Below are 27,808 nucleotides of genomic sequence, written 5' to 3'. Positions count from 1 at the left end.
TGAGGGTCCAAGACCCCCAGCCAGACTCGCCTCCACCCCAACCCCCACTCCCGCCAGGCCACAGCTTTTGCCGTCCCCAAGTCTGGGCCAGGATGGGTGGCCCAGTCTGCCCTCCCCTCGATGGCCCTGGATTCCCCCAACTAGAGGAGTCGCCTATGGCGTGGTGTGGAGTCCGCTTTCTTCCCAGTCATGTCACCCTCAAACACGCCAGCGCAGGGTCACCATCAGCGGCCTGGGCTGGGCTCTGGGGACACGGACCTACCTCCACCCAGAGGGCAGCTGGAGATCGAGCCCAGGCAACAGAGCCTGGCACGGCCTGGGCGGACTGCGGGGCGGCCCCAGCCGGAGCGGGCTGAGCGCTGCCCGGCAGAAGGGCTAAGGGAAATCCAGGGCCATCCTCTGTCCCTTGTCTGGGAGGCATGTGGGCCAACACTGGCCCGTACCCCTCACAAGCCCCGAGGCCTCCATCTGGAGGGCAGACTTAGGCTTCTCCACTCAGCCCACCCCTCCCAGGGAGCCTGCCAACCCATCTTAGGAGGGGTCAGCTCCAACCCTTTGCCATGTTGGGTCTCCTCTTGGATGCCGAGGGGAGTGACTCCCCACGTGAGGAAGGTAAGGCTGCCTGGGGAATGACTGCCCCTGCCTACCTTCCTCCCCTTCCCACCCTGCCGGGCTCCGGGTCACCTCTTCCAGGGCAGCCCGATGCCACCTGTGGGCAGGCATCTGCCGGCAAGCTGGTGTCTGCAGCGCAGAACCCGTGTCTCCTCCCGGGAGGCTTCGTTCTGTCTGCAGCCCGCACGCGGCCCTTCCTGCTGTCCGCCCGCTGTCCCCGAAACCGTGGTTCTCCGAGCTGTATGGACAGCTGGGCAATGGGCTGCTGACCTCACACAGGTCACACGTGTCACACGTGTCACCATGTTTTCTGTGTTTCCCAAAGGGCATGCATATCTAGGCATGCAGAGGCGGGGCTGAGCAGAGGCTGGGATGGGGGTTAGAGGCAGGGGAAGAGGTGGCTGCTGGGGCCCAGCTGGCTGCTGGCAGGGCTCCACCCCTTCTGGGTCCTGTGCACACTCCACGTGCCTGTGGGTGAGAGCACGTGGCAGGGTGTGTGCACACGTGTGTGTGTGTGTGTGTGTGTGTGTGTGTGTGCGCGCGTGCGCGCGCGTGCTCTTCTGTTGTTGACGGAGAAGGCAACGGCACTGTGTGTGCAGTGGTGCCCGGGGGCACGTGTGTCTGCATTCTGTGTGCACTCAGGCGTGCTCGCTCACGTGTGCACATGGATGCGGTAGCTGGTCCCTGGAGCCACGGGTCCCTGGGGACTCTGGTCCCCTTCCTGTATGACACAGGCCTCAGGACTGTGGAGACTGAGTCAGGGTGTGGGGACAGGAAATGGGAAAAGACCGGACCATGGCTGGCGGTGGGCAGGGCTGTGTAACCCTATGCTATTGGCTGTTTCTAGTCTCACACTTAGCGCAGCCCCTCACGCTCAGGGGTGTGTGTGTGTGTGTGCGTGTGTGCATGTGCCTGTGTGTTTGTGGCGGGAGATGAACCCTGGCCTTTGTCTTTTGTGCAGCGAGCAACCTGAAGACAGAGCCCAGGGCTGGGCTGGGCCACAGCTCATCCCTCCAGCCTCCAGCCCGAGCAGCTCAGGCAGAGGAGGGCTTCCTCATCTTGGCTCGATCTCAAGCTGTCCTCTGGGGATGAAGCAGCCACACCAGCTCACGCCACCCCTTCAACTCTCCCAGACCACGGGCTCGGGGGGCAGGTCCATTTCTACCCCCCCTTTCAGAGCCAGACGAGGTCAGGAGCCGTGGCTTCCAGCCACCACCCTGGCCAGAGGGACGGCGGGAGGCCCCAGCGCAGGGCAGAGTTTGGGACAAGAGCAGGGGCAATTGGCATTGGCATTGACACTGCCCAGTAGCCCCTATGAGACCTCCTGGGGAGGCGGGAGCTGCCTGGGCTGGGGGGCCAAAGGGGAGAAGGGAGCCCAAAGTTGACTGTTCTGGCTCCCACTCAGGCTGGGCAGTCAGAGAGGCAGGATGAGGTGTGAGCCTCCATATCCACAGAACCTACAAAACAGACCCAAGTCCCATCCACAGCTCAGGTGTACCCTCCACGCCACCCCCGGAGCCAAGCCTTATCTGCCCCCTCACCCGCACTTCCTGTCCCAGGACACCAAAGGCCAGCACTCCCATACCCCTGCCAATCGGTACTGAGCCCCAGCCAAGTTCCAATGATAGGAGATCACTCACTCCCAAGCAAGCTCCCCCAAGAAGCCCACACCCTGACAGGCACTGTCCCTAGGGGGCAAGCTATGCTCCTGGGCCCCAGCCACCATGGGACTATGTGGCTGCCATCTATGTTGCCGGCCCCAGCCCCCCGAATAGAGCCCAGGATGGGGGAGGGCAAATAGTCTTTTCCTCAGGAGCTAGGGGAAGGGGCTGCCCCCACCATGACTCACTCCAGGCTGTGTGGGTTATTACATTATGTTTGAAATTGCCATGGCAACCAGCTGGCAATCAAGGGTAATTGCACTTGTCGCCAGGGCAACGGGGCAAAACCCACAGCAGCCACTCTCTGTGTTTGCCCTTGGGGTGCAATAAAGGTCAGGTTAGACCAGAGCCAATGCCAAGGGGCTCGGGGGCTCTAGGAGGGAGAGACTGCCGGGACCTGGGGAGTTGCAGTGCGCGGAGGCGGGTGTGACTCAGGTGTGCCAGGGGCCCCAGCCCCGAACCCCTGCCGGGACCCCATCCTCTCCACACCTCCCTGGGCCTAAAGCACGCCACAGCACTCAAAGCCCACAGAACCAGAACTTTATGTGCTCATAGATGGTACTTGTAGATGGCCCACGGGCCCTCCTCCTCGTACTCGCGGCGGCTGAGCCACAGACTCTGGAAGGAGTCCCGGGATGCCATGATGGAGCCTCCCAGCCAGGCGGCCACGGCGCGGTGCGGAGAGCCCAGCACGGTGGCACGAGGGCCCAGCTCCTGCCGCAGGCGCTCAGGGAAGCCGCTCACCAGCGTGCTGCCCCCGTCCAGCACCACGTTGGCCAGCAGCTGCTCCTGCTGCCGGGCCTCCAGCCGGCTGATGCTCAGGCGGGCCAGCTGCGGGAGGCCCGGCTGGTTGAGGCCCAGCAGGTGCGGCTGGAAGAGGGCCTCGGGGCAGCGGAAGCGCTCGGAGCCCAGGGTGATGACCTGCTGGTCCGGGAGCAGGAAGCTCGCCCGGGACTGGGCCTGCGTGCGGGCCATCTCGGCTTTCACATCCAGAGCGACATAGCAGCAGGTCTCTTTCAGGTGGCTGACCAGCCCGGCCTTGGGCGGCGAGTGGCCGCCGGCCAGCAACAGCTCAGCCAGGTACTCCGTGAGGTCAGCCCCGGCCACATCCAGCCTGTAGGTGTCCAGCGGGGCCAGATCCCCGGTGAGGATGGGCGCCACGTAGGAGGTGCCGTGGCCACTGCCCAGCACCAGCCCGGTGGTGCGCCCGTAAGCATAGAGCGCCAGCAGGGCCTGGTGCACGGTCTGCATGGCCGGCACGTGGAAACACTCAAAGAGGATTTCGGCCACCTTCTCGCGGTTGGTGCGCGGGGAGATGGGCGAGTCGGCCACCAGGACGGCCAGCTCCTCGGGCCGCATGCCCAGCTTGCAGTAGAACAGGTGCTGCCACAGCACCTCCAGCGCGTCCCAGTCGGAGACCACTCCCCGGTTCAGCACCGTGTAAGAGCCGCCGCCGGCGCCCAGCATCGCGTACCTGGGCGGGTCCTGGGCGGGCTGCTGCAGCAGCTGCACGTGGGAGGGCACCACGCTGAGGATGTGGTCCTCCCCGGCCAGGCCGCACTTGGTGAAGCCGGAGCCTGTGTCGATCACCACGGCCGCCGAGCTCTGGAAGTGGCCCAGCGAAAGCCCGGGGGACTGCCCCGGCAGAGCACAGTAGGCCCCGCTGAGCAGGCCAAGGCTCGTGTCCACCGGAGAGCCGGTGATGTCCTCCGCTGTCAGCTTGAGCCCGGGGCCCTGGGGCACAGTGCCCACCATGGCCATGGGCAAGACCTTGTAGCTGGTGCCAGGTGTGGTGAATGTGACCAGGGAGAGCTGCTCCTCCGGGGCCATGTGAGAGCTGCCGGGCGGCCAGGAGGAGAGCCAATGGGAGTTGGAGGTGGGAGGGGCACTGAGGCTCACCGTTTCTCTGCTCACGTAGACGCAGGTCTTTTCCTGGGCCAGGGGCACCCGAAGTATCCCCACGTGGGTGGGCAGACCCAAGGCCTCCCCTTCTTGGCACCGGGTGGGGGCCTGGCCAGCCTCCCTGGTGGAGGGGGCGCCTCTTGAGAGGATGGGCTCTTTGGAGATGGTGGGCTCTTGGCAAAAGGCAGGCTGCCCAGTGAGAGAGAGTTGCCTGGCGAGAGGGGTGCCAGGGAGAGGGGGCTGGCCAGGAAAGGGGTGATGCTGGGCAGAGGGAGGCTGACCCGCTGCAGGGGGCTGTCCAGAGAGCGGGTGCTGCTCAGCGAGTGGGGGCCAACCGCTGAGGGGGGCCTGCCTAGTCCCTTCAGCCCGAGGGTTGTTAGGGTGAGCAGTCCTGGCCTCCTTCCGGGTGTGGCTGCCTGTATCCGCCAGGAGCAGGGCTCTGGCTGCCTCCTGGGCTGTGGCTGGCGGGGCGGGCTCTGGGGCCGTCTCTGGGATGGTCACCTGCAGCCTCCTGGCCTGGCCCGCAGAGGCATCCTGCATCGCGGACGCATCCAGGATCCAGATGGCCTGAGTGGGTTCGCTTTTTTCAGCCGCAGGTTTGGACCAGCCAGGATCCTGGACGCGGCTCAGTGTCCTCTCTCCAAACTGGAGGGGCCCTCGCCGTGGAAGGGGCGCAGGGAGCAGGCTCACCCTGATGGGTGTCTCGGTACCAGGGGAGTCCCGTGACTCCAGGTTGAGCTTGGCTTCCTTGGGAGCCAGGGCCACCTCGCGGTAGCTGCCAGAGGAGAGGCTGGAGGGCACGGGGCTGGACAGCACCGAAGAGATGGGCCCGAAGCTGGAGCGATCGTGGTCAGGGGAGGCGACGGGCACGGCCAATGGCCGGGTGGACGGCATATTCTCCGGGGCATGAACGGGCGAGGGGTTGGGCACGAGGCCCACCAGTACCGCCCGTGAGCCCAGGGGGTCCTGGCACAGCAGTCCCAGCCTGGTGCTGCCCGTGTCCATGTCAAACACCAGCACATGGCCTTCCGCAGGGTCCTGGAGCTGGCAGGTGGGGGCGCTGGAGGCGGGCCTCTGCGTGGCTTCCCCGGGAGGCTGGGCCGGGCGCTGCCCCCGGCAGGTCACTTGGCAGGCGGGGGGCGGCGCCCTGGCGCAGGTGCGGCTGCAGACCCTGAGGGGCTGCTGTTCTGGCTGCGAGCTGACCTCCGGGAGGCTCCTCTGCGATGTGGGGGTGCCCGGCCTTCCTGGGACTGGTGTGGGGCAGTCTAGGTTAAAGGTATAGAACAGCGGCTTCTCTGCTGGAGTCTCAGGCTGCTTCGGTAGCACCGGCCTTCTGGCAGCTTCGAGCTCGGGGGCGTGGTCTGGGGACTCTCTCGGAGTGGCTCCTGGGGTGGGGAGCGGCTGAGAACCAAAGATCGCGTTGTCCTGGCAGAATGTGACCACCTTGGAAGTCTCCAAGAGGCCTGACCACTGGTTGCCACTCTCCCTGGGCAGGTCCCGGGACAAGTCCTTGGCGGTGGCGAGGCTCCCGGGCAGGTGGTCGCGGCTGCAGGTGTTACGTGCCACTGCTGCCGGCGTGAGGGTTGTCTGCAGAGCTGGAGTGTTGGCCCGAGCTGGAGCCGGCGGTGCCCGAGCCGGCCACCGGCACCGACCCTGATCTTGGGCTGGAGCGTGAGGAGGACCTAGGGCTGCAGTTGAGCCAATCTCCCCTGAAAGGAAACAGGGGACCTGCGGGCTCCTTGCCAGGCCCCAGGGGGCTTTCTGGTGGGTGCCGCAGGGGCCTTTGCCCCAGCCTACCAGGACTTTAGCCGGAGCCTTGCGCTCCCTCGCATCCTGCACCTGAAGCCAGGAGCTGCGGCCCCCGAGCTGGGCCAGGCCATCGGAGCTGTCCCTGGGCGTGCCCCAGGCCCGGGGCAGGGTCTCATTCTCCAGGACGAGATGCACTTGGGCTTCCACGACGGGGCTGGGACGCTGGCCGGTGGAGGAGAGTCTCGGGATGTCCTGGGAGGCCTGCTCCGAGCCACACTGTGCGCCACCCTCAGCGGGGCCCCAGGGGAGCTGGTGAACAGGCGCGGAACCGTGGGCCTGGGAGGCTGGGCCACAGGCCCCGTCAGTGCCGGCCTCGGGGGACCATGACAGCCGCCGCCTAAAGCATATGGGCCCCGAGTTTATCCACGGTCCCTGAGACTCCCCGAGGCCACCCCCCATCAGCTGCTGGCTCCTGGCTGAGGGGTGGTCCTGGGGGCCCGATGGATCAGGGTCCCCCACCTGCTTGGTGACTTCCATAGTCCTGCTCCATGCCTAGGGCCCTGCCCCCACTTTACTGCCATGACGACCCCACACATCACAGCCCCCAGTGACCTGGGTGGGGTGACAGAGTGTGGGAAACCAGGGGTCCCACCCGCCTGGGGAGACAGAAAGGCCCAGGTCGCCCAGGAAAGCCTGCGGAGCCTCGGCCGCTCCTCTCCCTTCCCAGCCAGGGGGCCTCTCTGGTCTACCTCCCAGGCACGACGGGCCTTCCTTTCCCCTCATTTCCCAGGTGGCAGCCTGAGACGGAGCCCTGGCCCCGGCTGCAGTTCCAGGTGTGACAGAGGCCCCTTGCCCACCCAGCCCTGGAGGCAGGGGAGGGGGGGAGGGGGAGGGCCCAGGCCCCAGCCCTGGCTCCCCGGGTTCTCGTGCCCTTGGCAGTGGCTCTGCTCCAGATGGCTCCCCTCCCTCTGTGCCTCAGAGCCCCTCCCAGAGCCACATCCGTGAAACCTGGGGCTGGGGTCCCGCAGAGCTGGGGGTGGGGACCACAGGGCCCTGGGGGCGGGGCCTCGGCTCAGAATTCTCAAGTCCCAGTGTTCTAGCTTTTGTCACATTGTGTCAGCTTCCCCGTGGTGGCCGGAGGGGGCTTGGAGCACTGGGCGCAGGGCGAGGTCACAGTGGACACGGGCCAGCCAAGTGCAAGGACAAGTGGGGCACAGTAAGGACATCGGTTACAGAGCCCTCCACACAGCGCACACGGGGGGGGGGGGGGGGGGCGGTGCAGGGCTGCGCACACAGTGGGCACAGCTGCCTACACGGGGCGGGCGAGTCGGACAAAGGACTGGACGTAGGGCGGGCACCTAGGAAATGCGGGGGCAGCTCCACTCTCCATTTCTTAGATGGGCAAACAGAGGGGCCGGGAGGATGGGACCTGCCTAGACCGCCAGCCCAGGCCCGGGTGTGCGCCTGGAGGTTCTGCGCCTGGAGGTTCTGTCCCCCAGCTAAGAGCTCTGGGCCTCCGCCCTCTGTCCGTCCAGCGCTGGGTCCTCTCGGGCCTCAGTCTTTCTGCCCAGGAAACAGGTTTGTGGAGAAGGCAGCTGCAGGCTTGGCCTCTGATGCCGTGTGTTTTCACAGAAGTTAAAAATAGTGCTTACAGTTGGCCGTGGGGTGCGAAGCGGTGTGACCCGGACCAAGGCTGGCACCGAGCTGCGCCTGCGGCTTCCTGGCTCAGCGCCGGGCAGAGGCTGACACAGCCGGGCCCCAGCCCCCTGGGCCCCACGCCTTCCCTAGGTGCGGCCTTCATTTAAGAATGGGCACAGGCCCTGGCCGGTTGGGTGTTGTCCTGCCCACCAAAAGGTTACTGGTTCAATTCCCGATTGGGTTTTGGGCTCGATCCCCAGGAGGGGGTCCTGCAGGAGGCAGCCAATCAATGATTCTCTCTCATTGATTTTTCTCTCTCTCCCCCTCTCCCTTCTTCTCTGAAACATATATGTATGTATGCATGACTGAATGGGGCCTCTGGACACTGCTCTCACCATTCACTATGGCCCAGGACAGTCGCAGAGCCCAAGGGCCTGTGGCCTGCCTGTGGGCGCACGCGTGCACGCGCACACACACACACACACACACACACACACACACTGAGCACGGTTGACTTCATTCATCTCTGACCCCAAGGAAACTACTTTTGGGGGGTTGGTTTTCCCCACAACAGAGATGCTAGGACTTGTGCAGCCCTTGGGGTGGGCTGCACTGGGAGGCGGGAGGCGGGAGGCGGGGCGGGAGGCCCCGGGAGCCCCCTGACCATCTGTCCGGCCCTGGGGGAGGGAAGCCAGCAGGTCTTGCTCCTGAGCGGCAGCCCTACCCCAGCGGGTGTCCCCCAGCGGCCTGCCCCTCCTCCCAGCTCAGCAGGTGGCCCGGCCTGGGAGGGGCATTTCCCGTTGGCACCACGAAGCCAGTGCCCTCCCGGGAACCTGGTGGTGCTGAGTAGGGGCTAGCGCTAGCTACACACCCGAGAGGCCAGGCGAGTCCTTTGTACCCGGAATTCGCGGCCGCCAGAGCCCGCTCCTGTCCATCCACCTGGGGGAGGGGGGACAGGGGCAGCTGGAGAGGCGCAGTAGGTCCCTCTGCCAGCCCCTGGGGATCAAGCAAGCACATTTCCCCGCCCCCCACCCCACGTGTTTTAAATAGTCTCTCACCAGGAAGAAGGGCATCCAATGCTATTTCTGATCCTGGAAAGTGAGGAGGGCCAACGTGTTGCCATGGCAACCTGCGAGCCCCTCCCCCAGGCTGAGCCCCTCCCCCAGGCTCGGGCTGTGGGCGGTGGAGGGGCCTCGTGGGACCTGGAAGGGCTCGGTCTGAGGGTGAGGCCACGCAGCGTCTCCCCTGACAGCAGGTGTGGCATCATCGCCTCCTCAGACTCACCTGGACCCTCCTGGCAGGTTTAGGGGTACGGCCCCCACCCTGGCGGGGAGACTTCAGGAGATGGGGAGAGGCCGCCCCTCCGAGAGCCTTCTTTCCTGTGGATGGGGCTGGACTGGCCCGAGGGTGGGGGGCCGAGGGCATCGGGATGGGCACCCCACGTCTCCAGGGCAGACGGTCCTGCTGTGTCCTCAGAACGCAGCTCTGCAAGTCCCTGGCCACCAGCCTGCTCCCCGGGCCCCGGGGAGACTCTGGGCCTCGCCGTAGATCTAGGGTCAGAGCAAGCCTGAAAGAGGGGAGAACAACAGCCAACAACAGTGCAGCCCGGCCGGCGTGGCTCAGTGGTGAGCATCATTCTATGCACCAAGGGGGCCCAATTCCCAGCCAGGGCACATGCCCAGGGTTTGGGGCTCAACCCCCAGTAGGGGGCGTGCAGGGGGCAGCCAATGTTTCTACCGCTCCCTCTCCCTTCTTCTCTCTCTCAAAATCAATAAAACATTAAAAAAATGTTCTTAATCTAGATTAAAACAATCTTGGAATCTGAAGAAATCTGAAAAAAAAAAAAAAAACCAGCAGAGGAGTCTGGAAGGGCTCCCTGCAGCCACCCTTGCGATGGCAGGAACTCGGCCTGCCTCCCCGAGGGCCCCCTGTCTGTGGTCCAGGGGCCGCCGCCCTCAGCCCAGCCGCTCAGATGGGGTGGTTCGGGTCTGCGGAGGGCGGGCGTTCCAGTCGGAGCACAGCCCAGGCAAAGGCCGGCCTCTGGGAAGGCCCAGACGAGTCCTGTGCTGCTGTCCTCTCTGGGTCCTGAGGGGAAACCGAGGCCCGAGGAGGGAGGGCGCCCTGTTGGTCTCCAGCTCCGCACCCAGCTCTGTCTGTGTTTCCCGCCCAGACCTGAGCCTGGGCCCCCCGGTCCTGGAGCTCCCGGCCAGGGGGCACCGCTCCATCGAGGCAGCACCCTCTAAAGAGCTGCCCCCCCTTCCCTGGCCCCCACCTGACCCGCAGGCAGACAGCCAAGGTGCAGAGCCCCGTCCTGCGGGCCCTGCAGGGGGTGAGGGTGCAAATCCCTCCAGATCTAGGCTGTGGGGGCAGAACCCAGGAGCGCCAGGAGGACGTGGCTTCCGAGCCCCGAGGCAGGAGGCGTGGAGGGTATGGCCTCCTGGAGCGGCACCAGGGAAACACGGACGGTTAAGCAACCATCCCTGCCAGCCGCGGTGCAGTGACCCCTCTGCGGTGATGTTGCAGCTTATAAATAGCCACAGTGAGCCGCTCCGAGCCCCGAGCTCAAGCTTACGTAACTGCGTGAACCATGGCCAGCGCCCCGGCCCGGAGGGAGGGCCGCACAGCCACGGCCGCTGCTCCGCCGGCTGAGGAGCTGGGTGGGCGCTCCCCGCCCTGGGAGCCAGCAGAGGTGGGGGCAGCCAGTGCCCGCGGAGAAGCGACCTCCAGCCATGCCTGCCGAGGGGACACCAGGAGCCCAGGCCCGGTGCGGGGGGGGGGGGGGGGGGCGGGGGCTTCACCAAGGCAGGAGCCCATGTGGGCAGGGTGAGCGGGGCTGCTCAAAGGATGCCTCTCCCTCTTTGAAGGGGGGTCCCCAGCTCAGAGGGACATGTCAGCAGGACAGGCCTGGCGGAAGCGGGCACTGCCACGGAGGCCAGGGCTGGGCTGCCTCCTTGGCTGCCTCCTTGATCCAGGCAGCAGGGTGCTGGCAGCAGAGCGGATGGAACTCCGTGACCGTGGCCACTGCTGCGTGGAGTCCCCACCTTCCCCGGTGCATTCCGCGTACCCGGTGCCCAGGCCGAGGCCGACCGCAGTGTGCAGGCCGCCTAACCAACGGGAAAGCCAGCGGAGAGGAGAGGGCAGGACGCCCTGGCACCGGAGCCTCTCGTGCCCTCTGCCTGCCCATGCTGAGCCCCGGACTCAGCAGCTTCTCTCAGCTCCCCCACCCGAGCTCCAGCCTGGTCCCGAGCTCCTCGACAGCATCCGCGAGACTGGGGAGGCCCCACACGGAGCCTCTTGCCATCTTCCCAGCTGCGAGCAGCCTGCCAGGGCCGTGGGCCCCCTGCTGGCTTTCCAAGATGAGGGCTGCCGGATGGGGGAGGCTGGGGCACGGGGAGCCATGGAGGGACGGGGCTGCTCCTGGGCTCCTCACCGACCAAGCGAGGGGAGACCGTGCCCTCGCTGCCTCCCTCTCCAGGGCAGCCCAGCAGTCCCTGTTGGGCCTGAGCTGAGCATCCTGGGACCAGGGACAGAGGGGGCTGAGGGCACGGACTGAAGGACCGGAGAGCGAGATGCAGGGCCATGGGAGGCGCAGGAGCAGAGCCGCCCTTCCTTGCAGAGGGAGGGGGGTGAGAGGGAGGGGTGAGAGGGAGGGGTGAGAGAGAGCGGCACTCTGGGATAAACTGACAGGGCCCGGGCTTCTGGAGAAAGAGTCATTTCTGAGTGTCCCGGGGTATCCGTTGGGGTGGCTGGGACCCAGGGGCCACACCTCTGGACTGAGCTGGGCCAGGCAGGCTCTGCCGCTGCTGGGCACCCGCTGCCTAACTCTGGGCTAAGGACTCGCACCAGGAGAGGACCCGTGTGAAGACCGTTGTGGAGAGCGGCCGCGGTGTGTGGACAGTTCAAGCCTCGGACTGATGAGAGGGCACAGTCCTCTCATGGCCACGTGCAAGTCCCAGCTCGGAGGGCAGAGCCCGCCCAGCACAGTTATAGCCACCAGCTGTGGTTGTGAGCTTGAACCTGCGGTCCGAACACGTGGCCCCGTGTGCCGGAGTGATGTGGGCTTGATAGAGTTCAGGTGCATGTGGTTGAGTAGGATCGAACCCAGGAGAACGTTGTAAACATCTTGACCACGCCCTTACTTTGCCTCGTGGAATCTGCTATAAAATAAGGACTCGGCTTGCAGGCCGTGGCGCTGTCACTAGCTCTCCGTCAGAGAGGACAGCGTCCCACCCAGACCCAGCTTTCTTCTCTTGTCGGTCTTTTCTCCATTCTTCACCGCCCCCTCTCGGGGTGCACCTGGCTGAGCTGGCGCGGCACATCAGGCGCCACAGACCGTGCTCCCGGCCGCCCTCAAAGAACCAGCTCACCCAGGGCCACCGCCCCAGCCATGCCCACAGCTGCCCCGGCTCTCCGGGCACGGGGCTCATTGGGTTAAACCCCCACTGGAGCAAACCCCAAAAGATCGAGGCTCTGTTGGCCCCCACCCTGCGGACGGGGAATGCCGGGGGGCTGCACAGAGTCATCCCCCTTCCTCCAGGCTGGAGTGCCGCTCAGGCTGGTTGGACTCTCACTGGGGCAGAGAGAGGCTGCGGGTGAGGAGAGGCTGTGGCTGAGCAGAGGCCGTGGGTGAGGAGAGGCTGTGGCTGAGCAGAGGCTGGCCTCTGTCCCCCGAAGGGACTCCCCAGCCCAGCAGGTTTTCATCGGGGCCTGGTGGGTGGACTCGGTGCTCAGCTTGGCCCCAGCAGAGGAAACATGTTTGAGAGCTGCAGCCCAGGCCTCCGCCAGCTCAGACCCGTGCAACTGCGCCCGACCCAGCACCCGAGAGCCCTGCTCTGCCACAGGCGAAGGGACTGAGTTCATGGAGTGGGACCAGGCGTAGCCCTGGGACCTCATGGGCTGCAGGAGGGTGAGGGAGAGGGACGGTGAAGCCGCTGTCCGGAAGGTCCCAGGGCTGAGATGGGGCTGCATCGAAGCCTCCCAGGGATCAGCCCACACAGGTGTCTGGTCCCTGGGAAAACTCCCCAGGAGACTGGGCCCCGGTTCCCCTCAAAGCAGGTCCGTGGACCCCATGCAGGCGTCCAGGTGCCAGACAGCAGTGACACCGGTGGCTGAGGAGGGTGAGTCATCGCTGCTTCCCAGCCTGGCCTCCCTCCGCTCTCCCGGCTCCTGCTGGCCCAGCCCCACTGGGCAGTGAGGGGGAGAGGTGAGGCGAGGAGCTGGTCACTCTCCACACTCGGGGTGGGGAAGGCTGGACTCCCCCAGCCCTGGAGAGCCCCCCGCTCATGCCACCCCACCCTGGCGGCAGGCTCGAGCCCACCATGGCCACCCCCCATGCCCGAGGCACCACTCCGGCCCCCCAGCAGGAAGGCAGCCAGCCTTTGCCAGCCCCGGAAGCCCAGAGTCTCCCAGCCCGGCTGGTGTGGCCCAGTGGTTGAGCGTTGACCCATGAACCAAGAGGTCACCGGTGGATTCGGGTCAGGGGCACATGCCCGGGTGGTGGGCTAGACCCCCAGTAGGGGGTGTGCAGGAGGCAGCTGATGGATGTTTCCATCCTCTATTCCTCTCCCTTCCTCTCTCTGAAAAACCAATAGAAGCATTTGTTTCTAAAGGCGCTCCTGGCCCCCAGCCCATCCGGGCCTAGAATTACTCTCCTTTCCTCAGCTCCCTGGCGGCCCCGTCAGGGGTTTGAAACCCTGAAGCAGCCCCAGCTCCTGACGCTCAGTGGCCCTGGAGGACAACGGTGTCCCCGTCCAGGAGCCCGGCTCGGGCTGACCGGGGGCCCCTCCCTGGAGGGTCCTGGCCCGGGACCTCGGCCCAGAAACAGGCCCGAGCGCCACTCGGCTGCACAGGAACCCTGACCCCCTGGGGCGCCCTTCCACCCCCTTCTCAGGGACCCCTCTCCTTGCCAAGCCCCATCCGGAGACCCCATCCCCTCTGAGCTCTTCTCCCATGAACACGAGCCAGGGGCCCCTGAGCCGCAGAGGCTCCGTGGGAAGCAACCTCGCGCCCCCTCACCCCCACCGGCTTGGTGCTCAGGGGGGCCCTTAGACCCCCAGGACGAGGTCAGGGTACGAGGACCGCAAGTGAGAGGGACTGAGATAGTCCTTGCCAGCGGGTGTGGGGATCACAGCTGGGGGGAGGGGGGCTCCAGGACATTCCTCACCTCGCCCCCAGCCTCGGGGGCAACACAGCTGCCCCCTCTCACAGAGACCAGGGGTCCCGCACTGAGGGGCAGCAGGGGTGCAATGGTGAACGGCAGAGCTGCCCCCCCCAGGTCATGGGCCCCTGGTCTCGGCACCCTGCACCTGAGCAGCAGTCCCTGTGTCAGCTTTCCCTACCTGCCCTCAGGGCCCCGCTGGGCCCCCACTGGGGGTGAGCGTAGAGAGCACTGGACAGCGCCAGTCCCCAGGAGACCCCACTGCTTCCCAGGGAGCTTTCCCTTCCATTCTCACTGAGGATAGTTTTCCACTGAGGTTTAGAGAGCGTGGAAGAGAGAGGGAGAGACAGAGAAAATATGATGTAGAAGAAACACATCGATGGGTTGCCTCCTGCACGCGCCCCAACCACGGCCGGGGCCAGGGAGGAGCCTGCCACCGAGGTACATGCCCTCGACCGGAATCGAACCCGGGACCCTTCGGTCATCAGGCTCTATCCACTTGCCCCAAACACAGGGTTCCATGTGAGAAAGGGCAGAGCTGGGACTCGCAGGAGAGGGAACGAACTCCCTTTAGGGTGAACGGGGGCCCCCACACTGGCAGGGCAGGGGCAAGTGGGGTCCTGAGCAAGAGCGGGGACCACCGCGATGTAGGTGCTGGGCCATCACCCGGCACCCGCTCCCCCTCAGCACGGAGGCTGCGGAGAGGGCTGTGCGGGGACCTGTTCTCCCTCCGCAGCCGGCCCTCGGGGCCATTGTCCAGCGGCCTTGATGGGTGTAAACAGCCGCCGGCAGCAGCACCTCGAAGCCGGTGCCCGAACCGTGTGGCGCTGAGGCCTGGCTGCTGGCTCGTCTCTCAAGGCTGCGAGGACAAGGCTGGCAGCGTGGGAGGAGGGACAAGTGTCCATGCCTGACAGTGCGGGGGCGGGGGGGGGGCGGGCTGCAGGTGGAGGAGGCAGCCCTGGAGAGGGGCTGAGCCAGGGGCGGGGCCAGCCATCCTGGCTGCTGCAATCCTGGGTGCTCCTCCGCCCTCTGGGGTCCACCCGAGTCCCCAGGGCCCTGCACCCTGGGTCCGAGTCTCGCTACCCTCCTGTTCTCTGGAGGCTTCTCACTGACCCAGCTCCTTCCCAGCCTCAGGGACTCTCTTCCAGCTCTGCTTCTGAGCAGCTTCCGCTTGGCAGGGCCTTAGCCAAACATCCCCTCCTGCAGATCTCCCTCGCCTCTGCATTCACCTTTATTAAATATATTTTTATTGATTTCAGAGAGAAAGGGATAGAAACATCCATGATGAGAGAATCATTGATCGGCTGCCTCCTGCACGCCCCACACCGGGGATCGAGCCCACGACCCCGGCATGTGCCCTTGACCAGAATCAAAGCTGGGACCCTTCAGTCTGCAGGCTGGCGCTCTATCCATTGAGCCACACCAGCCAGGGCTGTATTCACCTGTCCATCTAATGCTGTCTTCCATTCCCCCAAAGCCACCTGGTTGGTTTGTTTTTTTAAATATATATATATTTTTTATTGCTTTTAGGGGGTGGGGGGAGAAACACCAATACGAGAGAGAAACATCAATTGGCTGCCTCCTGCATGCCCCCTACTGGGGATTGAGCCCGCAACCCCAGGCACATGTCCCGACCAGGAATTGAACCAGCAACCTCTTGGTACACGGGATGACGTTCAACCACGTCAGGGCCACACGGGCCAGGGCCACCTGTCTTTTTCTTTCAGAGCATTTACCAGAATTTATGCTTAAAGTCATTCATTGACTGGTTCATGGGCCAGCGTCACAGTTGAGTCCCCTGCGCCCAGAGGCCAGGCACGCAGCAGGCACTCCGTAAGTGCTCAAGGATCACCCGCAGTGGCTCCCTCTGTGGCGTGAGGGGCCCGTGTGCCTTGTCCCCTGCTAGAGCCTGAAGGTTAAGGGTCAGGAACAGAGCAGCGGGCAGCTGGGGCCACCCCTTGGCGCGGCCTGGGGTTAACTCCCCGGCGGGGTGATGCAGTCCAGGCCCTCGGGGCCTGCCTGGGGCCGAGGTCACGTGGGCCTCGGTGGCTCTGAGAGGGGCCGAGGCCGGCTGGTGCTCCCGTGCACACGTGGGGACAGTGGCAGTTCCGGGGACATGGGCTCGTTGGAGGCGGCGAGGCCCAGGTTCACGTAGGCCACGGTCAGCTGCACATAGTGGTCCCCGTGCAGGGCCGCGGCCACCTGCTCCACTTCTCCCACCAGCGTCCCAAAGGTGGGGCGCGCCGCGGGGTCCGCTGCCCAGCAGCGCTGCATCACTGTGTACCTGCGGGGTGGGGAGTGTCAGGGCAGGGCATGCCTCCACCCGCAGACTCCGAGCTGCCCACTGTTGCCCCCCGGCAGGCACGTGGGCATGAAGATGGTGACAGGGCCTAACGCTTAGCTCAGCCCGGCAACAGCCCTTCTCATCTTGTGATGGCTGCTCCCATCCTGCCTTCCCACCCTTAGAGGTCGAAATGCCTTAGAGGTTAAGAGCTTGGGTTCCTGTGCCCTCGTGCCCTGGGCTGTGTGATTTGGGTCAAGTTCCTTAACCTCTCTGTGCCTCTGGATCGTCCTCTGATCCCAAAGCTGTCGGGGGCGTAAGGAGACAGGATGCCCATGAGGGGCCCAGCTCACAGGCTGCAGGGCATCATCACACAGCCTCCAGGGAGGAAACCCAGACACAAGGCTGTGTGGGCGGTACCAGCTTCTCTGGTTGCCAGAGAAACTGCCCCTTTATCTTGGGAATGTCATCCCTGCCTTAAACGACACTTTAAGTGCCCTACACATAATAAGCTCACATAATTCTCAGACTCCCTAAGGGCGGGTCTATTATCATCCCAATTTACAGATGACAAAACTGAGGCCCAGAGAGGAGGAGCGACTTGCTCTGGGATGGCGTTGCGCTGCCCAGATCCCCCTTCATTCTCCCAAGGCTGCCGACTGCTCAAAGCTGAGGTCCTAGTCAGAAAAGAACCGCCTCCCCCAGGTCACACCCCTCTCCAGGGACAGCTGTGACCGGTGACTGACTAACATCTGGTACCAAGACCCGGCACCTTGATCTTAATTTTGCAAAACTCCGCAGGGCCGTCAGCTCCAGCAGTCCCCGGATGGGCTGCGGCCCCTGTGGGTCTGCATCGATGCCCACTTCTCTGCCTGCCCGGGCCTGCTCCCCTCGCCCCCACCTCCCAATAAGCCCCCTGCACATGAAACTCCATCTCGGGGTCTGCTGCAGGGCCTCGCTCCGGCCAGAGGCATCACAGGAGCCCCAGGCGGGCGGGCGTTCCAGGGCCACTCCTCCGCGCAGCGGGGACAGGACCTGCGGCCTGGGTCTGCCTGTCCTCACCGCAAAGGCCTGGGCGCACCCGAGCGCCCGCTGCTGACGGAGATGAACCTCAGCGCCAAACCCATCCCCAGGCACGAGGACAGCACAGCTGCCGCCACCATGCCTCCCAGAACGGGGATCGGAAACCGGATCCCGTGAAGAAAACATCTGATCGGAGATGCGGAGGGCGGTGTGGGAGCTAATGGAACCTTTCCTGAGACTGAGCGAGCGGGAAGATGGAAAACAGCCCCCTTGGCAGGGCTGTGGGGAGAGGAGTGCCGGGAAATCAAATCACTGGCCGCAACCCAGACAGCAAGATGGGAATGCTGTTACCATGGCGACCATGATATCCTCCCCGCACCCAGCCCTGAATGGGGGCAGAACCGGTCCACAGATGAGGAAACTAAGGCTCTGAGAGGGTCCCTTCCCAGGTCACCAGCGGCCGAGGGCGAGGCCGGAACGCTGTCTCCTCCCCCCCCCCCCCTCCCCGGCCTCCGGGGCCCAGCTCCCACCCCCACCACCTCCCCATACTCACAGAGCATCCGGGCAATACTCAGGCTGGGGCAGGCGGCGACCCTGGGCCAGGAAGTGAGTGAGGTCAAAAGGGTCGATGTGGGGGTACGGCGGGGCACCCCGTGTCAGCAGCTCCCATAGCAGCACACCAAATGACCACTGTGGAGGGTGGGGTTTGAGGCGACTCAACTCTCAACCCAGGAGGACCCTCAGGTCTTCTACCTCCCCGAGCCCTCTCACTGGAAATGGGGGCTCCACCCCCCAATCAGAGCCCGTTCCTCAATACCCCAAGAGCATCTTTGCCGTCTCCTCCCACCACCTGAGCCAGGCCTGAGGGGGGACTGGGTGGGGCCCGGGGAGTTGAGGAGCCAGTGAGCCCATAGCCTCCTCCTGTCTGAGAGGCTGCGGGGCTGCCCAGCTGGCGAGTCCCTGGGCCCGGCCGCCATCGAAGCCGGAGGGGCAAGGCCGGGTGTCTCCCAGGACACAGAGGCCACGCGGGCTGCGGGGCCGGGGCCTCACCACGTCCGACTTGCTGGTGAACCGGTAGGTCTGCAGGCTCTCCAGCGCCATCCACTTGACCGGCAGGCGAGCGTGGCGGTGCTGCTGCACGCTGTAGTATTCCTTGTCCAGGACGCCGCGGGCCAGGCCGAAGTCGGCCACCTTGACCGTGAAAGACTCATCCAGCCTGGGAGAGGGGCGTCGCACTCAGAACTGCCCCCGCCTGGCCCCGAACCCCCCTGTTCCATGTCCTCACAGCGTTTCAGAGCCAGGGTCCCCTCTGAGCCTGAACTGGGCAGACAGGACCACTGAGGCCCGCAGCCAGGCCAACAGGCCCGGGGCGCACAGCAGGGGCTGGAGCGCGGAACCTTCCCCGAGGCCCCTTTGGGGCAGCTGTGGCCCCGGCACCTGCCCCCTCGCCCCACCCCCGCGGCGCCAGCCCCTCACATGCAGTTCCGAGCAGCCAGGTCCCTGTGCACGAACTTCCGCTCTGCCAAGTACTCCATGCCGCGGGCCACCTGCAGGCCGAAGCTGACGAGGTCCTTCACCGTGGGGTTCTGGGGGGACAGGCGGGTCAGGAGGCGAGGGCAGGACGGCTCCCTCCCCGCTGCTGCCTGGCCTCCCGACCCAGGGCCGCAGGAGCGCTGACCCGCTGGGGCGAGCGGATGAACTGGAGCAGGTCTCCATGGCGCATGTAGGGCAGCAGCACGCGGGGCAGCCCCTCCGGCGGCAGCACGATGCCCACGAGGGCCAGCACGTGGGGGTGGTGCAGGTCGCGCATGAGCAGCCCCTCGCGCAGGAAGGCCTCCACCTCCTGCACCTCCGTGATGCCTGCGGGGCGGCGAGTCAGGCCGACGGGGACAGGAGAGGAAGGGTCTCCCGCTCGGGGTCCCTCAGCGAGGGGGGAACCGCAGGGACCAGGACCGCCAGCCTCTGCCCCACTTACGATTCAATGACTTGATGGCACAGTGGATTCGATTCTGGGCCTCGTCTATGTACTCTCCATGGTAGACAACCCCGAAGTGGCCTGGCGAGGGGAGGTGGTGAGAGGGGCCCAGCGCCCAGGGCCCAGACCACACCCTCTCGTGGCAACCAGACCCCAGAGCACCGACTGGCATTAAACACAAGCAGCAGCTGCACCACGGCACAGCCTGCAGCCGCCCAGCCCGCAGGAGCTGCACCAGAACCCACGGAGAACAAACGAATCCCGACCCCACAGAAGAGCAGCTGGAGGCTCAGAGAGGCTCCTTGGTGTGCCCAAGGTCACACAGGAAGGTGAGAAGGCGACAGTCCTGCCCAACTGTCCCCTGAGCCCGTGTCACGTCACAGCCCCCCCGGCCTGGCCCCACACCTTTGCCAATGACTCGGTCGCTGTGGGTGACGACGCGCTCATGGGGAATCAGCACATCCTTGACCTCGGCCAGGAGCACAGGGTCCAGATCCCCAAGCTGGATGGACTTGGTCCGAAGCAGCGGGACACGGGACCCGTCCCCGCTGTCTGAGAAGGACGCTCTGTGGCCCCGACAGGTGGCATCCAGACTGTCCCCGGCGGGAGAGGCTGCGGAGGAGAGGGAGTGAGGGACAGGAGGGACAGGAGGGGCAGGGCGCTGTCCCCGGCGGCGGAGGGCCCCGTCTCACCAGGGCCATGTCTGTAGTCAGAGCCTGCCTGGAACAGAGACAGAGGCAGGCCTCCGGGGCTGTGGTCCAGAGATGCCAGGTCGTCCAGGTTCGGAGAGAAGGCTGTGGAAGAAGAGCCCTGGTAGGCAGCCTCGCCCCGCTCCTGGAGGCCGACCCCTACCCCGGCCGGGGCAGACAGGGGACGGGGCTGGGGGATGCCATGGTGGAGGTGGCGGCTGAGTCGCCCGGGCGTGGGTGGGGAGCTCACCCAGCTGCTTCCTCCTCCGGTAGTTGAAGACCAGGGCAACGGCCAGAAGAGCCACGAGCAGGACCAGGGCCAGCAGGACACCCAGGAGCGTCCTCTGGAGGGGCCCCCCTGGGCCTGGCCGCACCACTCTGCCCAGGACCTGACATTCGCCATCCACGCAGACCTGGGGGAGGTGGCGGTTCAGGCCCAGCCCGCAGACCCCAGCCACGTCTGCGGCGAAGGGCCGGCCGAGCTGCCTACCTCCAGGGGGGCGCCGTCCTTGCCCAGCGGCAGGGTGGGGGGCAGGGGGCAGATGACCACATCGCCCCGGAGCTCGTGCTGGCAGATCTGGCCACCCACGGTGACGTTCACATCCACACAGTCGGCCACGGCTCCGAGGCCAATGTACTGCGGAGACAGCGTGAGGCCTGGCCAGCGTGAGGCCTGGCCGGTCCCTCTCCCTGGGGCAGGCTTCAGCCCCACCCTCCGCTCTACCACCTCCGCCCCCACACTCACCTCGAACTTAAGGGCATGCTCCTCCGGCTTCAGTGGGGCCAGGTCAGCGCTGGGTGGGTGGGGCGGGGGCAGGAAGCGAAAGCCAGGCAGTGTGAAGCCAGCAGCTCCATCCCCCCGGGCACTCAGGTTCCCTGTCACCCACCCCTGGGCGCCTCGGACCACGTATTCGGGCAGGCGGCACCACTGCTTCTCCGGGAGCTGCCCCGCACACTGCCAGGGCCCAGGCGAGAGTGGTTAGGCAGGCATCCCCCCGTGGCCATCCCAGCCTCCTCAGCCCAGCGTCGGGGGGGGAGGGGGGGGCTGGGGCTCAGGGGACGGGCTGGCCTTCCTCCCTCCTGGCCAGTGCCCACGTGGCAGCCGCCGGCCCCGCTCACCAGGTTTTCCACGGCCGTAAGCCCGTCGTGGAATGACAGCGCCAGGCGCCACACTGCGGTCAGATGCCGGCCACGGATGGTGACGTGGGAGCCACTGAGGAGGAGAGCAGGCCCGTGGGCTTGGGGTGCTCTGAGGGCGGCTCCCTCGTTCCTGGGAGACCAGAGGGGAGGAGGTGGCATCTACCTGTAGCCACAGCTGGGGCTGATGCCCAGCACGACGGGGTCTTCCCGGTAGTGGAAGGTCCAGGCGCCCGGCACCGGGGCGCCCCCCACCTGCAGGCGAACGGGAACGCTGGCCGGGGCGGCACCAGGCGGCGTGGTGCATACAAGCTGACCCTCGCTGACCCTGCAGGACAGGGGGGCTGGGTCAGGGCCACTCTCCAGGGGTCTCTACTCCACGGGTCTGTCTAAAGACGGGCAGTCCCAGTCAGACCCCAAGAAGACAGGGTGGGAGCAGGCTCCTCACAGCCTTGGCTGGAGGCAGGGGACTTGGTGATGGTCTCTCTTGCCATCCCCAAACCACCTCTTCTGGGCCTGACCCTGTGACCGAGCCGCTCTCCCTCTGCCCTGAGGCCCGGTGGCCTCCGCGCCCCCCGCCGCCGGCACTCACCCGTCCAGCAGGCACTCGCTCCCGTTGACCAGCACGGCCCGGCTGGTGCCTATGGACAGGCCCTGGCCCGTCAGGGTGAGGCGGGTGCCCCCGGCCTGCGGGCCAAAGAGGGGGTGCACTTTCTTCAGCACCGGCTCCTGAGGGGGCGTGGCGGCAGCTTAGCTTGGGCCGGAGACCCTCCACTCCCAGCCCTTCCCTGCCCAGCGGCCAAGGGCACAGACAAGACCCGGCCTCACCATGAAAGAGAAGCCAGGCAGCGCGGAGGCGCCGTCGACCTGGAAGTGCTTGCCCCGCGGCATGTTGGTCACGGTGAGGCTCACGTTGGCAGGCCCAGCTGCCTGCCTGCCCGGGGGCAGCAGCTCACACGCAAGCTCCTCTATGAAGCCCTTCCAGGACATGGGGCTAGAGCCCCCGGAGCTCAAGGTCAGCCAGAGGTCACACGGGCCGGGCTGCATGCCCACCGCCGGCTCCAGGGCAGGAGGACCTGGCGGGGGGCCAGCCTTGCCCGCTCCGTGACGCCAGGGCACACGCAGCTTGCCTCGACCGCCCTGCCCCACAGGCAAAGGCTAGGGCTCAAGGGGAGGGGCCGCTGGGTTGCCCCCTGAGGAGAGGAAGGGCGGGGGGCCGTGGTACCTGGGGTCTGAGCTGTCCTTGGGCAGCAGTCGGCAGGGACTTTGGCCCACGGTGACCTGGTGGGTGCCCTCAGGCACCAGACCGTCAGGGTACAGGTAGAAGTTGGAGCCACACAGGGTCAGCCTGGTGCTGCCCCGGAGGGGTCCGCTGTGAGGATAGAACTGGAGGGGGAGCAGACAGCCTCTGTGGGCCAGGCCCTCAGCCCCGGCTGCTTGCCCCCAACTTCCCTGCCGCACCCCTCGCCTGGCCCACTCCATTCGTTCTAAGTCATGGCTAGTCCCCGATCACTTTTCTGCCTCCAGATCTGCACGTGCCACCAGAATGCCTTCCTTAAGGTCATCCCGGGCCCGAGGAAGGTCATGGTCAAGACCTGCTGCCCCCACCCCAGGCCCAGCTTGCCTCACCCTCACCTGTGCCCGGCCAGGCAGGCCATACCTCAATAAGCTCAGGTGGGCAGTGGTCCTGTTGCCAGGAGCCAGGACACTCCTTCTGCTGGCCACACACGCTCCCACACCAGCCACAGCCCATGAAACGCTGTGCCCGCAGACAGCGCCCGCAGGTGAGGAAGTGGCGGCAGCCGGGGCCTCTGATGGGCACCTGGAAGACCTTGGGGTGGCAGAAAGGTGGCTTGGGGCGACGGGAGGAGGTTGGGAGCCCCTGGTCCCATTGTAGAGCAGCGTGGCGAGACCTGGGTGTTAGTGCCTCTCTCGAGCCGGGCCCTGCCCCTGCCCCTGCCCCTGCCCACCTTACCTTGTCCCCAGAGGCAAAGAGCAGGTGGTTCCCAAGGCAACTGACATGCCGCTGCACGGGCTGCCTGCTGCTGCTCAGCGAGAAGTTGGAGACATACAGCAAGTAGCCGAGAGACCGGGCCAGCTCCACCTGGGGCAGGACCGCTGTGAGCAGCATGGGGATGGGGAGGAGGACGCAGGGCACGGGCTGTGGAGACGGGGGCCCACCTGCAGGACGCGCCCATCGCTCGTGCCCATGTGGGCCACGGTGACGTTGTCCAGGTTCGTCACGTGCAGCGCGGTGATCTGCGTCGGGCCTAGCAGCCCGTTGAACAGGTCCACCCGGGGGATGCTGCTGCTGACCAGCAGAGGGAAGTGGTAGCAGCTGCCGTTGGAGCTGGGCGCCGTGGGGTCCGGCTGGGGGAACCGGGGAAGGCGTCAGGGCTCACCCCACACAGTGCCTGTCAGGGGCCACAGCAGCCCGAGCTCGGGCTGTCACCTGGCCTGCCTGGAGGAGACCCAGGCCCGCCACTCCGCCCCCTCCCCCGCCCCAACCTCCCCCTGCCCCAACCTCCCCCCCCCACACACACACTGCCACCCCGGGGGAGCTCTCAGAGGCAGCAAGGCCAGCTCCCCCTATGCCTGGCCCTCCCCCATCATGTCCATTCAGACAGTGAGTACTGAGACCTACAGACCCAACCCCATTCTCTCTCCACCCTTACACACAAGGAAACAGGCTGGACCTAAAGGCCCTGGTGGGCCAGGTGGGAAGCCTGAGCTCTTGAGCAGAGTCCTCTCCTGCCCCCTGCTGCCTCTGCCTTGCACTTCAGCAAGCCCGGCCCCTCTTAGGGGTTTCTCCACCAGCTGAGGGCGCTGAACTCTGGGTTAACTTGTCCGCACAGGTGGCCACATGGTCCTTCTCCCCGAGACTCCAGGGGGCTTCCCCCACTTTCAGCGCTACCTGTGCCTCTTTCAGACAAGCCAGGGTCAGAAGGCCCGGGTGCCAAGCGCGGTCCCAGGGGCCGGAGGCGCTAACATCTCCCTGCTCTTAACGAGGGCGTTTGGGCCTGCACTCAGGGCAGGGTTGCAGAGGCTTCTGGGAAACCAGGGAGCCAGGGTGTGAATGCAAGGTGTTTGCTGAGTGCAAAGTGCAGGCAAGGGCTCGGTCGTCCTAGCTGCCTGGGACCCGGCTAGCTTCGGGGGCGCTCAAGGCTGGAGCCCCTGAAGTCTCCATCAGACCAAGGATGCGGAACCCAGTCATCAGACCTCAGCACTGATGGGGGGGTGGGGGGGTGGGCACGAGCAGGTGCAGAGCTGGGTCTGCGGCTGGTGGGTGAGGACGGGGACTCTGTCCGCACTGAGGAAGGAAACGGGAGGCCCGTTCCTCACCGGAAGTCAGTTCGGTGTTTCCAGCATGACTCAGGGGCGGGTGGGGCCGGGGGGTGGGAAGAGGCCCTACTCCAGTGGGGCCACACCCCTGCCTGCTTGCTTGGCTCCCCACGCCTCAGCTCTGGATCCCCAGGCCGGTCTGGTGGCCCGTGGCTCCTGGGGCCAGGGAGGGCAGCCAGCAGCGCCGAGCCCCCGGCTTCCCGAGGCCAGCCCCGTGAGCAGGGGGGTTGCCCTGGAGGGTGCCTGCCCAGTCACTGGACAAACATGGTGCCAGCTGGTTCACACACCTCCCGGGGGCCGGCCAGCCTGTGGGCAGGGCTGTAGGCGAGGCTGCCTAGAGCCAGGCACCGCCAGGCCTTGCTGGGTGCTCCCTGGTCCACTGGCCGCTAGCCCAGTTGGGGAGAGGTGCAGGCTCCGCAGACGGAAGAGGAGGGGGGCAGGCAGGGCTGTCAGGCCCAAACGAGGGAGCCCCAGCCCTAGGCTCCTCAGCCTCCATGAACTCAGCTGAGGGCGGGGAGGGGGGCTGAAGACCCCCACCTCGTGTAGAGCTCCCCCCACCTCTGGGCCATAACAGGAGCCGGACAGGAGTCAGCGGTGATGTCGCAACAAGGCCAGGGCCACAGGGCAGCCAAAGGCTGCGAGAGCAGTGCCTGTGTGTCACTTGCTGAGGGACCCTTCACTCGTGTCCTTGGTTTAATTCCTTATAACGGAGGGCGGACTGTTTCCATGGCTCCCAGGAATCAGCTTGGGCCCTGTTTGTCTCTGCTCCGGCTCCCCGACACGTGGCTGGGGAGCCTGGGGAGGGTCGGCTGGAAGGAGCCCAGAACCCAGCCTGGGCTGGGACACCTCCTGCCTGGGCTGAGAAGGGGGACTCGCTCCGGCAGGGCCCAACTATAGTGGAAAGTGTCCGAGAATCCTGCGTGGTGACCCAGTTCCCCCAGCCCCTCCTAAGTCTGTACTCCTCCCCAGATGTTTACAGTTGCTTGCACAAGACTAGGGTGAGCCTCCTGGAAGCGACTAACTAGAGCCAAGACACCTTCCCCCCACCCCCCACCCCCAGATCCGGGGCCTCCCGCAATCACCCCACCCACGGAGAACAATCCATCCGGATGAGAGTGACCTGCAGACTCCCTGACAAACCCCCCAACTTCCCAGCCCGGCAGTTCCAAGGCCCAGGAGCTGGGGGAGGGGCTCGGGCCACTCCTGCAGAACAAGACAAGTGCTCCCGGAGGGAAAGTGAAACTATGGGGAGCGCTGAGCCCCTGTGCACCGTGCGCATCTGCCTGGGTGCAGCAGGGCCTGTCTGGGTGCTGTCTGTCCCTGCGGGGAGGGTGCTGTCCGTCCCTGCGGGCCGGCGGGCCGGGGGCCCATCCCTCTACCCAGTTTGGCAGCGTGCCTGGCGGAGAGATGGCTAGGATGCAACCCAGTGCTCACATAACCAGGGAAACCGCCTAAGAAATCGGAGGCGGTGGTAGGTGAGGGCAGAGCAGAAGGGTGGGAGCAGGGACAGCCCGGCCGGCAGAGGCGCCTCCGCGGCACTCAGGGGTTGGGTGGAAGAGAAAATTCCTCCTCTCGGCCTCGGGCTCCCAGACCCGCGGGCGGTGGGAGGGAAGCGGCCGGGATTCACCCACGGCACGCCGCTCTCAGATGAGGGCCCCTGCTCTCTGCTCACCGGGTTGGGGCACAGAATGGGCGCCTGGAAGAAGTCGAGGCCTCGCCGGAGGCCCTGGGGGGAGCGCGCCTCGCAGCAGCGCTCCACGCCCTCCTCGATGAGCGCGTCCACCAGCTGGATGGGGAAGGCGCAGACCACGGAGCTGGGGCCCGCGCGGCCTCCGCCGCCTCTGCCGGCCCCAAAGGCGCCGAACAGCACCGCCTGGCCCTCGGAGACGCTCAGCTCGCCGGCCAGGCGGCCGCTCACGGGGGCCGTGTGCGCTGCCCGCAGCACCGGGTAGGGCTGCCCGCCCTCGGCCGCCCCGCGGCGCCGGCGTTTGGGCTCGAAGCGGCAGTCCAGGACCAGCTCGCGGTAGTTGCCCACGTCGGTCTGGACGGCGCTGAGCCGGGCCAGGCGCGTGTGGAGGACGCCGGGCGCGGCGGACACGCTGGGCCGCTGCACGGTCAGGAAGTAGACGAAGTCCCCCGCGTGGAAGCTGTGCACGTACTCGATGCGGTAGGAAGCCAGGTAGGCGGGCAGCACCGACAGGGCCTCGAAGTTGGGTGCGAATCCCGAGGCGTCGGCCCTGAATCGGCGGATGGACACGGAGCGGGGGCTGAAGCGCGCGGCCACCTCCGCGTCCAGCGAAGACGCCGCGTACAAGTAGGAGGCGCGGCCCTGCTCCACCACGGTCGCCACGGTGCCCAGGGGGCTGGCCACGCAGTCGGGGCAGTCCGCGGGCCGGTTGCGCTCGGCGGCGAAGAGGCAGGCAGGCGGCGCCAGGCGCGGGGCCGTCTCGCCCGGCTCCAGCTCGAGCTGGAAGCAGCGGCCGTGCAGGCTGGAGCCGCAGCTGATGAGCGCGGGCAGCACCGGGTCCAGCACCAGCACCTTGGCGTCGGTGTCTCCCGGCGGGCCGTGGGGGCCCGGGCCGCAGGCCGCACACGTCTGGCAGCCGGGGTCGCCGGCGGGGCCCGTGGCCAGGCTCTCAAGGGGCTGCAGGTCGGGTCCGAGCATGTGCAGGCGGTTGCGCGTGGCCACGAACACGGCACTTCCGTCCTCGCCGCCCTCGTAGGTGGCCAGCGCCTGCACCGGGCCGCCGGCCGAGAAGCGGGGCACCGAGTACTCCACGTCGAAGTCGCGGGAGGCGGCGTAGGGGATGCGCGGGCACTGCCAGGAGCCGCCGGCCGCGGGCCCCGCCGGCAGCAGCAGCGGCAGCAGCAGTAGCAGCAGCGACAGCGACAGCGAGGTCGAGGGCGGCGGGCGGAGCTCCATCGCGGCGGCGCTGGGGTCCGGCGGGGATCCCCGAGGACAAGGGCTCGGCGGGGCGCAGACTCGTGGGCTGGGGCCGGCGCCCAGCGCAGGTCTGGCAGCCCGCGGGCACCGGATCCCGGCCCTGGCTCCTGCGCTACTTCCCCCTCCGGCCGTGCCGCGGATCAAGGCACCTGGCGCCGGGGCACACCCATCGCCGCGCAGGAAGTGGACTCACCTGCCGCCCAGCCGCTCCCTGCGGGGCTCCGAGACCGCGGAGGCGGGCGGGGCGGAGGCGGGGCCTGTGGGGAGCCGGGCCGCCCCGCCCCGCCGGCTCTCGGGCCCTGGGACGTCCTGCTCCGGCTCCCGGGCGCTTCCTCAGCGGCCGGGGGCTGGCTGCGTCCGGATGGCCTGGAGCAGTAAGGGGGCCCGAGCCGGCCCATCCCGGACCCGAGGCCCTGGGCGGCAAGGAGGAGGGACGGTGAGGTTTCGAGGACCCTCTGACTCATTTCTTCTCTCGGTGCCATTGTTACAGCAACACCCTCCACGCTGGTTCCCGGGCAGCGCCTGGGGAACCCACCGTGTGGGGAAGAGACCAGGAATGGGCAAAGGATCGAGGAGGGAGGTGAGGGGCCCTGGAGTGACCCCATCTTCTGTGGGCAGGGGCCCTCCTTCCTGGCTTGCCCTGGGCTGTCAGCAGTAGGATGGGGTCAGAGGAAGGTGGGCTGCACCCTGCCCGCCTG

General features: G+C 66.5%; 2 protein-coding genes across 4 annotated transcripts; both read right to left on the bottom strand.

Annotated features, from left to right (window-relative positions):
- Positions 1-76: 76 nt before the first annotated feature.
- Positions 77-6,664, bottom strand: LOC132215844 (uncharacterized). The gene has a single exon (XM_059664710.1). The coding sequence runs from the start codon at positions 6,459-6,461 to the stop codon at positions 2,823-2,825; it is 3,639 nt and encodes a 1,212-aa protein (XP_059520693.1). The 5' UTR covers positions 6,462-6,664; the 3' UTR covers positions 77-2,822.
- An 8,025-nt stretch (positions 6,665-14,689) lies between these two features.
- Positions 14,690-27,283, bottom strand: MST1R (macrophage stimulating 1 receptor). 3 transcript variants are annotated; one of them, XM_059664707.1, is made up of 20 exons: positions 25,839-27,283; positions 23,006-23,194; positions 22,800-22,928; positions 22,485-22,655; positions 22,050-22,210; positions 21,653-21,818; positions 21,417-21,511; positions 20,991-21,152; positions 20,807-20,900; positions 20,433-20,642; positions 20,178-20,324; positions 19,938-20,100; positions 19,691-19,792; positions 19,404-19,610; positions 18,999-19,079; positions 18,702-18,883; positions 18,500-18,609; positions 18,074-18,239; positions 17,577-17,713; positions 14,691-16,003 (listed from the first exon to the last, which is right to left on the bottom strand). In XM_059664707.1, the coding sequence occupies exons 1-20, from the start codon at positions 27,087-27,089 to the stop codon at positions 15,751-15,753; spliced, it is 4,176 nt and encodes a 1,391-aa protein (XP_059520690.1). In that variant the 5' UTR covers positions 27,090-27,283; the 3' UTR covers positions 14,691-15,750. The 3 variants fall into 3 exon arrangements, with proteins under 3 accessions (XP_059520691.1, XP_059520690.1, XP_059520692.1); XM_059664708.1 differs by lacking the exon at positions 19,691-19,792 and having other exon boundaries at positions 14,690-16,003; positions 21,417-21,553; XM_059664709.1 differs by lacking the exon at positions 20,433-20,642 and having other exon boundaries at positions 14,694-16,003; positions 21,417-21,553; positions 25,839-27,280.
- Between the last annotated feature and the right edge of the window lie 525 nt (positions 27,284-27,808).

The sequence above is a fragment of the Myotis daubentonii genome, chromosome 14 (assembly GCF_963259705.1).
Source record: "Myotis daubentonii chromosome 14, mMyoDau2.1, whole genome shotgun sequence".
In the NCBI taxonomy this organism is placed as follows: domain Eukaryota; kingdom Metazoa; phylum Chordata; class Mammalia; order Chiroptera; family Vespertilionidae; genus Myotis; species Myotis daubentonii.
This window is presented reverse-complemented; position numbering and strand designations above follow the sequence as displayed.

What these genes read in the sequence shown, in the direction of transcription:
- LOC132215844 (XM_059664710.1), bottom strand. Translation starts at nt 6,461, where the DNA reads ATGGAAGTCACCAAGCAGGTGGGGGACCCTGATCCATCGGGCCCCCAG.
- MST1R (XM_059664707.1), bottom strand. Translation starts at nt 27,089, where the DNA reads ATGGAGCTCCGCCCGCCGCCCTCGACCTCGCTGTCGCTGTCGCTGCTG. An exon ending in CCATTCTGTGCCCCAACCCG is followed by an intron (nt 23,195 to 25,838) that starts GTGAGCAGAGAG and finishes CGGTTCCCCCAG; the next exon opens with CCGGACCCCACGGCGCCCAG. An exon ending in AGCCCCAGCTGTGGCTACAG is followed by an intron (nt 20,901 to 20,990) that starts GTAGATGCCACC and finishes TCTCCTCCTCAG; the next exon opens with TGGCTCCCACGTCACCATCC.